The 15,755-nt window shown below is 39.9% G+C and overlaps 1 protein-coding gene across 1 annotated transcript in view; it reads right to left on the bottom strand.

Annotated features, from left to right (window-relative positions):
- DNAAF9 (dynein axonemal assembly factor 9) overlaps nt 1-15,755 on the bottom strand; it is a 71,179-nt gene that overhangs the window by 9,589 nt on the left and 45,835 nt on the right. Inside the window, exons 23-34 of the mRNA XM_021526813.2 lie at nt 15,257-15,345; nt 14,927-15,025; nt 14,554-14,671; nt 13,700-13,788; nt 12,289-12,447; nt 10,382-10,507; nt 8,410-8,447; nt 3,523-3,658; nt 3,091-3,177; nt 1,406-1,512; nt 646-720; nt 291-493 (exon numbers count right to left, since the gene is read on the bottom strand). Of these exons, the coding sequence (XP_021382488.2) occupies nt 291-493; nt 646-720; nt 1,406-1,512; nt 3,091-3,177; nt 3,523-3,658; nt 8,410-8,447; nt 10,382-10,507; nt 12,289-12,447; nt 13,700-13,788; nt 14,554-14,671; nt 14,927-15,025; nt 15,257-15,345 (1,326 nt within the window). The remainder of the gene's footprint in view (nt 1-290; nt 494-645; nt 721-1,405; nt 1,513-3,090; nt 3,178-3,522; nt 3,659-8,409; nt 8,448-10,381; nt 10,508-12,288; nt 12,448-13,699; nt 13,789-14,553; nt 14,672-14,926; nt 15,026-15,256; nt 15,346-15,755) is intronic.

Raw genomic sequence — 15,755 nt, 5'->3', positions numbered from 1 at the left:
TTTATCCTGGACATAATCCATTTGCTCAAGCATTCAAGAGCAAATCAATCCATGAATAAGCTGTAGCAAGCACTAAAACAATACAGAGATTACAACATACATTTGTAAACTCTTAGTCCCCTTCCTGAAATCCATTTGAACCCTAGAATGTCAATACCTTGGTAGGAAAAAAAAAAAAAAAAAAAAGAGATTAATTAAGAAACCCAAATGTTTCACTGAGGCAACTCGGATATTTCCTTTGCTTGTTAAGAAATGCCAAGCACTGAACAAAAGGAAACCTGCCCACAAACCTGTTTTGCAGTTTCTCTGAGCCAATCTTTGATATCCTCTTCCTTCAGGGAGCAGCCAATGAACACAAGGAAATATTCCTGTTGACTGCTGCAGTCTCTGGGATCATTTCTGGAATCAGGAGGAGTTGGCCCCTCAGAAACAGGCACCAGGCTTAGGGAATTTGCTGCTGTGTTGTGACAGACTTCAATGACTTTATCAGCATCTAACAAGGAGAAGACAGAAGGAAGGGTCTCATAATTGCTAATCTAATCTAACATCAACACTGGTGCAGACAGAATCCAGGACAGAAATACTTTTTTAAACACCCATAACATGCAGTGTGATCACAACACCTCAGCAGTAATTTGCCCTTACCTGAAAACTTCACTTTGCCCATGATGTGATAAATGTTTCCAGAAAATGGACTTGGCTTGAGCAACGACTTAATTGCTGTTTGAAACAGAAGACAAACAGATTATCTCAACTTCTTTTTCTTCTCCTTGGTGGAGGCTTCTGGTAAAACCTGTGCAACTGATCTCTAATCCACATCCCAGTAGCTTCCAAAGGAAAAGCTGCCATGTCCCCTTGGATTACGACTATGTAACATTTATTTTCTCATTCTTTGCCATGAAGTTTGGGAAATAAGGTGTGTTTGGCATAAGGAACTCCCACAGTGTGTGTGGGAGGTAAAATCCACCTCTTTAATACTACTTGGCTAAGGAGAAAAGAAGTAGTTTAAGAAATATCTACTCTAGAGCCGAGCCTCTTTTCTAGTAGCTGCAAAGAATTATTTGGCATAAAAAGTAGAAGCTGATGGTCACTTATAAAACTGTATTTCAACACTACCAAATACAATGAGACATAAAATAAAAAGCAAACACAGGAAGTTGTCTCAGTCCTAGAAACCAAAAATTCAATTAGATTTTCATCTGAACAAAAATCATGGGACAATTTTCCAGAGCAGACACTAAGGAACAGAATTTACTGTACTTTTAGGAAGGAAAGCTGAGTTTTCAATTAAAACTTAACTTCAGCAGTGATTAAATCACTGTGCTACGTCAGTGCCTTCCTTCCCCTCTATCCCTCAGCATCCCAAACTTGGATTTCAATCAAGTCAGGCAAAGTTCATTGGTACCTTTGCATTTGGCCACAAATCGTGTTTTCTCCAGAGGGCGACTGAACCACACACAGATCTGAACCATGGGAGGGAACACGGGCCCAGCTCCATATTTACCCTCATACCTGGAGACAAAAACAAACACCTTCAACAGACAGAAACCACAGGAGCTTCTGCTTCTCATCCAGCAAACAACATCTGTTCTTTCAGCACAGATGAGCCTTGCTCAGAGAAAGGAAAATACAGAGATTTTTCCTCCATGAAAATGTGCTGCCAACAGCATTATGTTGGTCAAAGCACTCAGGAGTCCTTTTTATGGAGTCATGAAATGGTTTGAGTCAGAATGGACCTTACAAATCATTTCATTGCCACCCCTGCCATGGGCAGGGACACCTTCCACTAGTCCAGGTTCTTCCAAGCCCTGTTGCTCCAGCCTGGCCTTGGACATTTCCAGGGATCCAGGGGCAGCCACAGTTTCTCTGGGCAGATGTGCCAGGGCTCAGCACCTGTGCCAGGGGCTCTTCAGAGTTTTTCCCACTGTTTCCCCATTTCTCAGTTTGGGAACACACCAGGAGCTGTGGGATCAAAGACTCTGAGAAAGTGTTCCTCCAGGGAACACTTTCTCAGAGGAAAGGGAAGAATTTTCCCTAACATCTAATCTAAATCTCTTCTTTTAGCTTAAAACCCTTCTCCCTTGTCCTGTCACCATCTACCCATGTAAAAACTCATTCTACTCCTTTTTTATAAGCCCTCTTTAGGTACTGCAAGGCTGCAGCAAAATCTCCCTGGATGTTTTTGATGCTCTTCCTTCTGCTCCTTCTTTCTCTTCCACACTACCCAGATCCAATTCTTGCATACTGTCATCAAACAGATTAACAGCTGCCCAAAAGTTTGAAATATTTTCTTTTCCTGCTCTCTGCCTTTGGCTCCATGCAATCCACAAGCAGCTCTGATGATATTAATTCAATATCTTCATCCCAAGCCTTGTGCTTCACTCCAGTAGCTTTATTTGGCTACTCGCATCCAATTCAGAACCAAATTTATTAATAAAGAGATACAGAGGACTGCAAGGTATGATAAATAAATGATGTTTCCAAGCACAGAGCTTGGTCAGCCAGGAGTTACGATGGCTGACAGCTACAGATTTCTGCCAAAAAGGTGCAGCAGAGAGAATTGCAACAAGATGTGTGAAGAACCCTGAGCCAGGAGAAATCTCCCTCGGTGTTCAGTGGAAAGTTTGGTGCCACGTGGGTTTGTGCCTCAGCTGTGCCAAGGCTGTCACTGAGGTTCCTGGGTTTTGTGAATAATTGCTCTGCTAATGGCCAGACTGACAGAGCAAGTTCATTCCAGTAATGCTGAATAGCTGTCAGGATGAAATTACTCCACTCATTATTGACCTCACCCATCCCAATCCTTCCCAGTTTATTCCCACAGGGTTCTTGCCTATTCTTCTGGAAAGCAACAGTAATCTTGCCATTGATTTAAGTGGTGTCCAAAAAGGAGTTTTTCCCCCCATAAAAGGGCAGCAATCTTTTATCCACTAAGAATAATCATCAACTCTCTTAAAGATGATTTACAAAGCTGCTGTCTGTTCCAAATGAGTAGTCTTAGGGAAAAAAAAATATAAATTAAGTTAGTGAAACATTTTAATCTTCAAGTTAATTAGAAAAATAGCTTTAATACTTCTCAGTCTAGATACTTGCCAGCCAGGGTACATTAAATATCGAGCTCTCATCATCTGAGGATTTGAAAAACTGCTTTCTGAGAGAATTAGTTCAATATCCTCGTTCCTGTAAAGAGATAAAAATGAAGATTTTTCATTTTCTAGGTTAAATAAAATGGCCACTATCTACTTACCTAAAACATTATGTGCTAGTGACAGTAAAATTAAGAGCACTTTTCCTTTAGTATGGCAGTAACAGTAACATAAATCACACTCTGCAAACAAAACACATTTCCTAATCCCTGTATTTATATGCCCATAAACGTAAAGGGAAAATCCCTTTTGCACGAGAAGCAATTAAGCAAAATCTGCATTTCCTTCCTATAAATCACCAGAGTACAAACATGAGAACAGAAGTTTCTGAGTGCTCGTGGCCCATGTGCCAAAAGTGATAAATCCTGATGAAAGTTACCTCGTTACAATCCCATTTTCTGCCAGGATGAAGGAAACTCCAGGATTTGCTGCTCGGATCAGGCTCTGCAGCTGCACGACGAGTGGGTGCCTCTGCTCTGTGGCATGACTTGTGAAAACCACGTTACTCACCAGTCCTGTGGAAGGAAATCAGGATAAATTACACAGCTCAGCCATGTAAACAGTGACTAATAAATCATTCAGTGATATTCCAACCATTCTTCTCTTATTTTTCTTTCCCTCTCACTGCATTCTTTCATTAAAGACAAAAAATCCACTACAACAAAAAAAAAAAAAACAAGCACAGAATCTTTCATCTAACTGAATCATTTAGACTCAATCCATAGAATTAATTAATTAAAATAACAAATCCATACAAGAATCAATTTGAGCAGGAGTAGTTCAAAAAAAAAGGAACACTAAGGTGTAAAGTCTCTTGGCAAATTCAACATGCAGTAAGAGACTAAACAGCTAAAAATCAGTATTTTGGACACTCAGTTCCCATTCCCAAAAACGAGAGAAGGGTTTAGGGTTGTTTTATTTTTCTTTAAAGACTCCAAAAGGTTATTCAGACAGCAAGGCTGAATCCATGAAGCATCAAAAAGATAACAGAAAACCATCCAGTTAATTTCACTTATAGGTCCCTGCTTTCCAATTATCCATTTGACTTTCAGCCCAGTTCCTCAAAGAAACTGCAGTGTCAACACTTGGTGCCTCCCTAGGATGTCTGTATGGTCCTGAATGTGTGAGGGATGGAGAGGAAATGGAAATGGCCTCAAGTTGTGCCAGGGGAGGTTTACAGGAGATATTAGGAAATATTTCTTCATGGCAAGGGTTGTAAAGCCCTGGCAGAGCTGCCCAGGGCAGTGGTGGAGTCCCCATCCCTGAAGTGTTCAAGGAACACCTGGATGTGGCTCTTGAAGGGGCAAAGGGGAACTGAGCAGTGGTGCTGGCTTGATGACTGGATTTGATGCTCTTAGAGGTCTTTTCCTACCTAAACAATTCTGTAATTTTATAATAAATGCTATTTCTTTGCTCAAGATGTGCAGCCATGCTCTGACACTTTCCTGTGACTACAAGTGGAGTAGAAAGAAGAACAGAAAATCTCCAATATCCACAAACAACTGAGCCAGGATGCATTTCCTCTGCACCCAAGGATTTAAAGCAAAGATGTAACAACTGATCACACCTGATCTGCTGTCTGCAGTAGTTCCTGGTCTTTACACAAGTCTTAAATCACATTAATCCATGCAAAGGCTGCATTACACACAAATATTTCTGGGGCAGTTGCACTGCACCACAGACTCCCAGTCACTGTTCTCTGAATCATTGACCCTTCCAAGCCAGAACTTTACTAACAGCACAAATCTCCATCACTCTATTTCTCTTTACTTTTAACCTTGCACAGAAGTTTCCACTCCAATTCCAGGAACATCCATGTCTTCTCCAATACACATTTGCTCTTGGAGGAGGGGGAAAAGGGAAGGAGAACAGCGAGCACCCTTTGAAATTTAAGCCACATGCAGGCTTGCAATTGATATATCAAGTTTTGGGATATTAATCATGAAAATAGGATTAAAATGTGAATAAGATAGTAATTCTACCCCTGGAATATTCCAGGCCAGGTTGGATGGGGCTTGGAGCAGCCTGGGATGGTGGAAGGGGATGAGCTTTGAGATCCCTACCAACCCAAACCATTCTGGGATTCCTGAACCACCCACCACAACCCTGTGGCAGAGCTGCCACTGAGTCCAGGTGACAATTGGCAGCACCATGCCTTGGAGAGAGAGGATCCATAACTGTCAAGGATAAAGTTGGAAAAGCTCTAAGTTAAAAAAAAAAAAAAAAATATTCAGGGAAAATCAAATCTAGCAAATCACAGAGCTCTGCAGCTCATCTCCTCCTCAGCACCCCTGCTCCTTCTCCATCAATCTCTGCTCCGTGTGTGCCTGGCCCAGGGCACTCCCTGTCACTCCTGACTGGAAACTCCCACAGAGTTTTGGAAGCAGGAGAAGCCTGCTCAGAGCTCTGGCTCTGCTCACACCCAGCCATAAATCCTGGAGGTGTTGGGATCACAGGCACAGTGCATGACCCTGGATTGATGCACAGGGAGTGTAAGCCAAAGAAAAACAACTTCCTGAGCATTGGAAGGTGCCTCCACAGCTTCAGTAATGAACAAATTTAACCTTTTCTATTCAAACTGCCATTGCCATCTCTGTTTCTAAGAGAGGCATTTTGAAGACCACCCAGTTTTGTTTAAATCTTTATTTATACATTCCTCCAAAGAAAAGAACCCTTGCAGCCTGGGGAATAGTGTGTTCAATGGAAGCAGGAAAGGAACAGGAGGGATGGATTAAAAATACATATGCTGTATGAAAATAATGGCTCCTCTTTGCTCCCAAACTTACAATGGGAATATTTAACAATAGTGATGTCTTAATTTGTGTTCTATATGAAATTGTTTCACAAGGGATGCCAGGGTGTCCTTAGACTAGGAAGGTATCATCTTACAGCTTCTGTGCAAGAAAGAAAGACAGAAAGACCAAAAAAAAAAAAAAAAAGAAAGACAAAAGGGAATTACAGTACACAGATGGTGGCAGGAATTTTTGGGTAAGCTTAAGGAAGTATGCACAGGATACTCCTGTTGGTCATTCTGCTCAAGGCTTTGTGAGTTCTCCCCAATCCCCATCTGCCTCTCCCAGTTTTGGGGCTCTCCAAACAGAAATTTTGGAAAATGTCACATTGATAACGTGCCCAGGAACCCCTGTGATACACAGAAAGGCAGCAAAAGGCAAACCCAACTCACTCCCCACATTTGGAAGATAGAAGGAAAAAGTACAGATCAAAGTCTAATTAATTCCTGCTTGCCTATGGCTGCACTTGGCTTTTCTTACACCCACAAAGTTCTGTTTTCAAATCTGTACAAAGCCCAGTACAACACTGTTTGAGTTCTAGATACTGAGAATTTTAGACTTTCTGTATTAACAGACTCTAACTCCAAATAAAACACTACATTTGACTGAAGCCATAAAGAAAGCCTCCAAAATTAATTAATAACACTAAAATTACAAGTGTATAGTTTAGTTAAAAGCATATAATATAACAACGTAAAAAACTAAGAGTTTAGGGTTTTAAAATATAGTCATATATATAAAACAAAATAAAAGTTTTAGGACAGAAGCTAGTCCTTCTTCACCTTCTTCTTCAAAAGTTTGACTAGTATTTTGTAATTAGACAGAAAAGTCCACATTGTGGACTTCAAGTAATAAATTATTAAGTTAAAACAATTTAAGTATAATTTCTTAATTAGATAGTTTAACCTTAAAAAACCTTATAACAAAGAATAGCTAACCATTTTGTACCTTATTAGTAAGATACTAAATACAAAACTCACTACCTATAAAACTGTAACAAATTAAAAATTAAACATTTAAATCTAAACACAAAGTATCATCTCAAGTACCTTCGATCCCAACTTCAAGAAAAAAAATATCAAAAAACCAACACAACACAGTCTTGGCCAATTGGTGACACAACAAAACAAACAATATTGGCGTACACAACATCCCAAATCTCACTTCAAAGCGTACCTTTCCTCTTGAATCTTTTACACAAAAATTACCCCTATTTTTGGGAAACAATTTCTTTACAAAGGGATCTCTCAGCCATCTGATGTCACATTCTGTATCACAGAACTGGATGACAACGCTTTGCAACGTGCAGAAATTATTCCCAGCCCCAAGAAACCTCCAGTATTTGTAATTCTTACAGCATTTTGACTGTAAGAAAATCAGCTGCTCTTAATCCTGGGCATTTTGCAGTTTCTCCCTCAACAATGACCAATTCTCACCCAATTCAGTCTGTACAAATTCATTTTAAAAAAAAACAAAGCTTTGGGTATTACTTTTATTTACTCTTTCATAAAATAATCTGCACACTTAACATCTCTGTAGTAATTAATAATTCTTCATATTCTTAACGTTCTCCTGCTCTCTTCAAATTAACCAGTGGCTGTACACATGATAATTTTCCAATTTGTGAACTGAAAAATTCACAACACTTTTCTCCAAATAAAATACTGATTTATATAACAACACCTACAGAAATTTCTGTCCAGCTTGTTCACAATTTCATTCTTTGAGGTTCTCTTCACACATGAAAAAGAGGTGGCACCACTCTGGCAGCCAAGCAGAGCAATCAAGAGTTTTAAGAAGAGCACGGCATCCTACTCTGATTTTCCAACAAAATATGATGACAAAATAAACCCACCTGGCCTTGAGCACTTGGGGCAGGGATTTTTGGGCAGGTGAGGAAGGATCACATCCCATTTATGCCAACTCCTGCTCTAATTCCCAAGCCTGCCAGTGCAGCCAGTGATTGATTTCGGGATATAAAACTGAACACACAGGTAAGGACCAGCCCTGCAGCTGAGCTGCTTTGCTGCAGTGAGTGATGAGCCCTGCAAGGACTCTCCAGGCCACACCAAGAGGAGCATTTGGGGAACAAGGTCACCCCTCATTTTTCCCTTTTTAATAGAGCTGAAATGAAAAGAAAGCTCCATTTCCTCACACATCTCCAAGGGAGGGTGGAACTCCACTCCAATCCAATCCATTCCAATCCCAGTTACAACAGCTCAATGTGAGCAGTTTAACTCATGGTCTAAGGAAACCCATCCCGGAGAGGAGAACTTCAAAATGGGTCATGCTCCAGAATTTTTTAATTTTCTGCCCATGATGTTTGTCAGATATTGTCTGTTCTTACCTCCAAGAGTTTATCAAGACCCTTTGCTACATGTATTAATAGCACAAAATATTAAATACAGGTATTTATTTGGTCACATGGCTCAGTTATTGTTCTGTAGAGCTCAGTCAGGGAAAGTGACACATACCTTGTGAACACTGGTCCAAGAACTTGGGAAAAAGAAGCCTAAAAAACCAAAAAGTTCACGTATCAAGAATGGATATTATTATTTAAGTAAAACATTTACATTCACTTGGACGCTGACAGAGTCTCACAAACCAAACCATTTTCATGCTTCTTTTCCTCAATCCCTGTAACTGCAATATCCTCACAGTTTATGTCTTTCAAGGACTTTTCCCCCAAAAATCACTTTGTAGATGGTTTTAATTCTCCAAGAATTAAGAGCTAATTCCCACCATGCAATTTATTCTGTACTCCAAGGAGTCAGAAAGCTTTAATATTATTTTAATTCTTATTTAAACAATAGGAATTTAAAGTTTGCCCTAAAGAATTGTGCCTTACAAAGAGTGGGAACTTTCCATAGAAAGACTGGATGTACAGAATGCCAATTTCTGCTGCTGTGACAAGTGACAATTATTTTCAGGAGGTTTATCATGGACACAAAACCTCAAGAAGAGATTTTTACCTGCTCCCTTCAACTCCCTCTCCCCTGGCCTGGTCTGCAAAATTCAGAATGGGGAAAAGCTTCATCCCATTCTCAAGAAGAGCTGGATCTCTACAGTGATGAACTCTGAGGCAGGAAATGGGTTTGATTTTCTTGAGTGCAAGTTTCAAGCCAGACATGAAATCCACTCTGTTCCATTCTCACAGGGAAATCACCAGAGTTTCCCAACTGCAAGGTTTGCCATTGGCACTGTGTGGCTACTTGGTCAATTCTTATCAGAACAAACTCCAAAGCAAAATATAAATAATCTACAGCACAGGCTGAACCTCTTCCTTTCATTGCTTCTACACTTCAGGAGACAAACAGTATTAAAGGACTGCAGGCTACTGCTGCTATAACACTACACAGTACCATGACTAGGAACTCGTTAGTAAGTTAAAAATAAAACAGAAATGGAACTTGTCTTTCCTAGAATTATGGAAAGAACAAGTTTAAACAGCACTCCAGCATCAATTCACCCATTTTTTATGTAGTCTTTAATATTTGTTTGGTATCTTTGTCACAGAGACAAGAAGAAGCAGCAAGATAAGGTCTATTTATTGACTACTGCAAAGCACAAGCAGCACGTTGGTTAGTGTTTAAGAACAGCCAGGAAATGTCAGGAATGCACTTTTAGAAACTGCTTGTGCAGCTCTTCTCTAAGCTGTGATGCACAGTTTGATCACAAACAGAAAGCAGTGCTACCAACTCCAAAAACTCTAACAGCTGGAACTTACTTTTATCAAATCAGCTGCAAGGCATAATTAAAAAATTGGAGTGTTACAATTTTACAGGTAGGTCTGAGAAATTATTTCCATGTTTGTAGAAGTCTGGAGCACACATATTTACTATGAAACCAAACTATTTCAAAAGGTCAGTGACTTGGCTCTGCGACCATTTCCTCCCCACCCTGGCGCTGCAGTAACCCAGGATATCAGATTTTAACACTTGCAATGCTTTGGCTTCCGTGCTTTGTCATTCTCTTCCCCATTTCAGGGATTGTTTCCCTTAAATTCCATATTTTAAACCTGTAAAGTCTTTTTAAACGTCCAAAAGTAGTGGCAGAACCGATAAATCAAACTGAGATGCACATCTCCATTTTCAGTCTGACTTACTACGAGACTGCAAAAAAGAGAATTATTCAGAGGACAAATGACTGTGCAAATGTTACAAACTCCTTAACCAGAGATTTGTATTTAAACAATCTTTGTTTATTCTTCTAGGAGTTGAACTTCTATTGATATTCTATATAATTATATACCCAGTGGAAATCAAGTGCCATCATGATAAACCAAACAGCACTTCCAAGTTCCTCCAAGATGGATTATAAAACAGTTTTATGGGATTTAAGTCAGTTCAGTGGCTTTTAACCATCACAAATCACTAATTATTAGAAAAGTGATACCAAAAATCAACGTATCTGTTCTTAAGCTTGTAGAAATATTTCAAAGCACACCTGTGTTCCATGTAGCAGCTCAGAGGCTCCACGCAGGTGTTGACTGCTCCAATGATGAAAGAAGATTTCACATCTGGGTCAGGGTGAGTCTGCAGAGCTTGCACAACATCAATAACATCAGTGTACCTGCGAGAAACCAAAATGACAAATGGGTTCAGAGAACCACAACAGTTCCCAACCCAGGAAGAAGTTGATGGCTTGGAGGAAAACTGGATTTCCAAAAGAGCCACCAAAAGAGATGGAAAGCAGCTCAGAACTTGGCAAATCCAGACAAATTAAGCGAATCCAGACAAATCAAGATGACTGGAAGTTATATTAAAATTAAATTATTAATAATCCAGAGGAAAACAGTGTAAACTTTGTACTGAACAACTGTGAAGTCCAGCTTGCAGAAAGCACAAAAAGCACAATATAACACAAACTTTTTATGCTTAATGCAAAGCAAATTAAGCACAAATTGAGTTAAAAATTAATAAAATAACAGCCTCTCTCACTTATCAACATCCTAATCTAAACATGTTTCTCACATTAATGCATCCATTTTTTATCAGGACTTCAACCACTGTTGCATTTTATCTCTGAATGACATCAAGGCTTAGGTGAACCTGATTTTTAATTTCAGGTATTTATTTCTCAGCCAGTTACAAACTTTTCTCTACTGTCAGTTATCAGCTGAATGGGATATTTAGAGAACTCCAGCTTCCCTAAAGATGTCTATACTAATATCAAACTATCCATAAACAATGGAAAACTTCCAATTATCTGTTCCAGTATCAGTTATTTTGCCCATCAATGCACTTAACACCATCCCTACTAATTACACAAAAACCAAAAATCAATCTGGCTCCAGCATGGAAAAAAAAGATGTTTTTTAGCACTATCAGAATGGACCATAATGAAAAAAATGCTGAGTTCCATTTGTACATCCTCAGTGAGAAGGATGAACTGGAAGTCACTGAAGCCAGATCAGGATAGTTCCTCCCTCACACTGGTTTGTGTCACCTTCCAGTGACTCAGAAGATGATCCTGGTTCTCAAATGCTACACTGGAGATGGAAATGTCAAACACAGGTAGGTGGCTCAGTTTTCACCTTTATCCTCAAGGAAAATGGCATTTATCCAAAACACATTACTAAGGCCTCCTCTGCTATCACCTGCTCTATCAGGCAACAGAAGATTTTTGAGAGTTTGATCTCTGCTGGCAGTTCTGGAGTCAGAATCACAGATTAGTTTGGGTTGGAAGGGGCTTTTAAAGGCCATCTTAGTCCAGCCTCCTGCAACAACCAGGGACATCTTCAACTACCCCAGGTTGCTCCAACCTGGCCTTGGGCACTTCCAGGGATCCAAGGACAGTCACAGCTGCTCTGAGCACCCTGTGCCAGGGCCTCACCACCCTCACAACCAGGGATTCCTTCCTAATATCTCACCCAAATCTCCCCTTTTTCAATCTGAAGCCATTCCCTGTGTCCTGTCCCTCCATCCCTTGTTCCCAATCCCTCTCCAGCTCTCCTGGAGCTCCTTTAGGCCCTACAAGGGGCTCTGAGCTTTCCCTGGAACCTTCTCTTCTTCAGGTGAGCATTCCCAGCTCTCCAAGCCTGGTTCCAGAGCAGAGGGGCTCCAGCCCAGGAAGCAGCTCCGTGGCCTCCTGTGGACTCTTTCCAGCAGCTCCAAGTTTTTCTGCTGTTGGGACCTAAGAGCTGGATAAAGCTTTGCAGGGCACAGGGGCAGAATCCCCCCTCCTCTGCTGCCCTCACAGGGAGGTTCTGGGCTGTGAGTGCACCCAGAAGATGGAACGAAGGCTGAGAACACCTTTTTCACACGAGCAACAAAACCAACAGGGATAGAAAAGCTGTGTAACCAAGAAGTGCCTTATCCTATACAACAATTCCAAGAGTTGGGATTCTTTACCCTTGCAGCACCACCAGGAGCCTGCTGCTCTTCCCAAGGTGAGCAGGCTGACGGAGCCCAAGGTTCTGCTGGGTCTCCAGGAGCCCGGCCAGGAAGCGCTGGAAGTGGGAGGCACTGAAACATTCCGGGCTGTCCATGGTCTGTCGATAAACAATCCACCTGGAGCACACACAACAGGCAAAGCAGTTCATGTGCTGGCACAGAACAGGTCTGCTTTCTTCCTCTTTTCAAGCAGCAGACCCAAATGAAGTTGGACAAACCCAAAGATTTCACATCTCTCGTCATCTCGTGGTGGTCTCGTTCCACGTGGGGAAGGGGAATTTATTTGGCTTTCTATCATTTCCAGCACGTGCACATTTTTCAGGTGAGTGCCCAAGGGATTTGTGGGTGTTTTTTGGTTTTCTTTTTTAATAAAACAATGATCACCAGCTTTTTTTTTCAAAGCAACAGACCCAAATGAAGTTTGACAAACCCAAAGATTTCACATCTCTCATCATCTCATGGTGGTTTCGTTCCACATCACCACGTGGAGAAGGGGAATTTATCTGGTTTTCTATCATTTCCAGAACGTGCACATTTTTTATGTGGGTGCCCAAGGGATTTGTGGGTGTTTTTTCTTGTTTTTTTTTAATAAAACAATGTTCATCAGCTTTTTTTTTCAAAGCTGTACATCATATGAGTAATTCTGATCACTGGCAGTGATGCAGTAAACAAAAATTAGACAAATCCAATTCAAGACTGGGCATGAAAATATTTCACTGCAAAAATGGAAAGTAACAATGACATTTGCAGGAAAACATGAGAAGATGTGTTATTACACAGCCTTCAAAAGTCACCTTATATGCTTGCCCTATAATAGAACCACAAAACTGTTCTGAATCAACTTGATAAAATCAAGATATTGAGTTAAAAGAACAGTGCAGAACATGGCTAAGATTAAATGCTAAGGTGTCTGGCTGTAAGGATTAAAAGGACAAGATTTTTTTTTTTTCTTTTCCAGAAATTTTATCAACACACAAAGTGGCAAATTCCTATAGCAGATTTATCTAATTGCCATACAACAGATGTCCAGAATGTACCTCAAATCAGGCTAAATTAAAAACAGTGCTGTGGCAAGGACTGATAAAACAGTATTTTCTCAAAAAAGAAAAAAAAAAAAGCATTTTAGAATCACTACAAATCAATAAATTGAAGCTCTTCACCACATGGAATAGGCAACAAAGAAATCTGTGCTGTTTTTCTGTCAAAAAAACAGAAAATGCCCGTTAATGTATACATTTAAGGGCAAATCTACCTGGCAGTCTGAAATTAGGTTTAAAAACCCACCAAATTAAACAGTGGTAATTTTTTTTTTTTTTGCCTTCATGCCAAGCTGTTTTTTGGTGATCAGTGTAAACAGAGCTGCACCAACCTCCCATACTCCTTGGTAAAATTGACAAGGAAAGAACACAGGTCGCTGGAACGGCACCCTGGCAGCCCAGTGATGATGGTGATGATCACCTGCAACAGGGCACAAGGGAAGTCTAAACACAAAATAATCACAGAAACACTGGTGCAGATACCAAAAAGGCTGCTTTCTATGATTCACATAGATTTTTCTTTCTTTTTTAAAAATCCATCGTTAAACCAACCTTAAAATCAGATTTCAAAACGTTCCTAAGGGTTTATTAATTTTCAGAATGGTCTCTGAATTAGACCCCAGCAATATTGCAAGATTATATTCCTGCTGCTTTGGCTTTGTTTTCAGCAGATTTCAAAAGCTGGGAAGCTCCAAGGAAATATATTCTCTGAAAAATGCTATTTAAAGCACACCTTAAACTGGACAATTGTTATTGCCCCTATAGAGAAAGGAGTGTTGTACAGATAATATCAGCAAATGTTAAATATCATGTGCTACCCCTATGCTATTTAGAGGACTTTTATGTTCTAGAGAACAATTCAGTTAAATTATTCAGCAATTCATAAAAACAAGACAAAGTCTCTCTGGACATTAGAGAAACACTTCACTTAAAGATCTACACCTCATTTTCTGCCTCTGTTTCATCAGGTTGAAAGGCCATTTGCACTTCCAAAAGACTGTTTAAATGGAAAAGAATTAAGCATATAACCAGAAAAAAAATAGACAAAAAACTGGTGGTAGTGGAGGAGGAGGCAGAGCATGGCTGAACATGATTAGTATTTTATTATACTACAAGAGAACTAATGACAGAATATTCAAAATATTACATATGAGGGTGAGAAATTATTGTGGGCTTGCTTCCTTACCTTATCACCTTCTGCTTTGCTGTCAGAAATGGTTTCTGACTGTTGGAGAAGGACAGGAAGATGTGCTCTCATCACTGGCTTGGTACTGACGCTGCTGACTGTGAAGTGCTGCACAAACCTTCCAAAAATAAAAGGTTTACTTCTTTACAATTGACAGCAAAAGATTTCATCCATATAAATAGCTGGGAAATTACTAAAGTAAGAGTATGAAAAGGTCAAGCTAGAGAGGAAATAATTCATCTCAGAAAAAAAAAAATCCTAGTGTAAAGAGAATTATTTAAGAAACATTTTTAGATGGCTAGCACATTTACCAAAACATTTTTGTCTCATTTCTGACAGAATGAATCCCTCGAACACAAAAGTAATTTCTCACCTCTCCAATCCTGGAATGGCAGCAGACAGTTTCAGCTCCCTGCATCTTTCCCCAGAAGCAAAAGACAAGGCATTGAAGAGCTTCTGGACACTGGAATGCCTGAAAGAAGGAAATGGATTAATTACTTAAAGGAGAAACTGAAAAATTTCTCTTCTTTAAACCACATGGGCTCATATTAAATGGTACAATAAAAAATAATGTGAGTGTTGCACTAAGAATGCACAATTTTTTTAAATTATTAAAACAATTAATTATTATAAAAAATAATAAATAACAACATTTTTCTGATTGCAGCTTCTGTGTAACTGCACTGCACTGGCAGGAACTTACAGCCTCTTTTGCTCCTCAGACAGGAATTCTTCTGAGACAAGCCTTAAAGATAATCCTGAGTTTGTCTGGTTTTGCCATGGAGAGAAAACCTGGAATGAACCAGATCTATGTATGAGTGCCATTATTTTCCCAAATTTGCTGTGAATTTGTTTAGGAATTAGTTTTGCTCACCTAAAAAAACAGATACATCTTCACAAGCCATTAAATATTGCACAATGAAGGTTTTGCTGCAAGAGAAGCTGTGGCTGCCCCTTCCCTGGAAGTGTCCAAGTGTTGGATGGGGCTTGGAGAAATCTGGGAGAGTGGAAGGTTCCCTGCCATGGCAGGGGGTTGGAAATGAAATGTGCCTTGAGGTCCCTTCCAATTTTACAACTCAAATCCACTGATCAGATTTTGCAATTTCTTTCTTTGGTTAGATTGGAAGTGCTTTAGGAACGTACTGAAACTGTCTCATTTTCCCTGATAAAAATGTGTTTATAACCCAAGTTCTCTCCAGCAG

The sequence above is a fragment of the Lonchura striata genome, chromosome 4 (genome assembly GCF_046129695.1).
Source record: "Lonchura striata isolate bLonStr1 chromosome 4, bLonStr1.mat, whole genome shotgun sequence".
Classification (NCBI taxonomy): Eukaryota; Metazoa; Chordata; class Aves; order Passeriformes; family Estrildidae; genus Lonchura; species Lonchura striata.
Note: the sequence above shows the minus strand (reverse complement) of the source record. Positions and strands in the feature narration are given on the sequence as shown.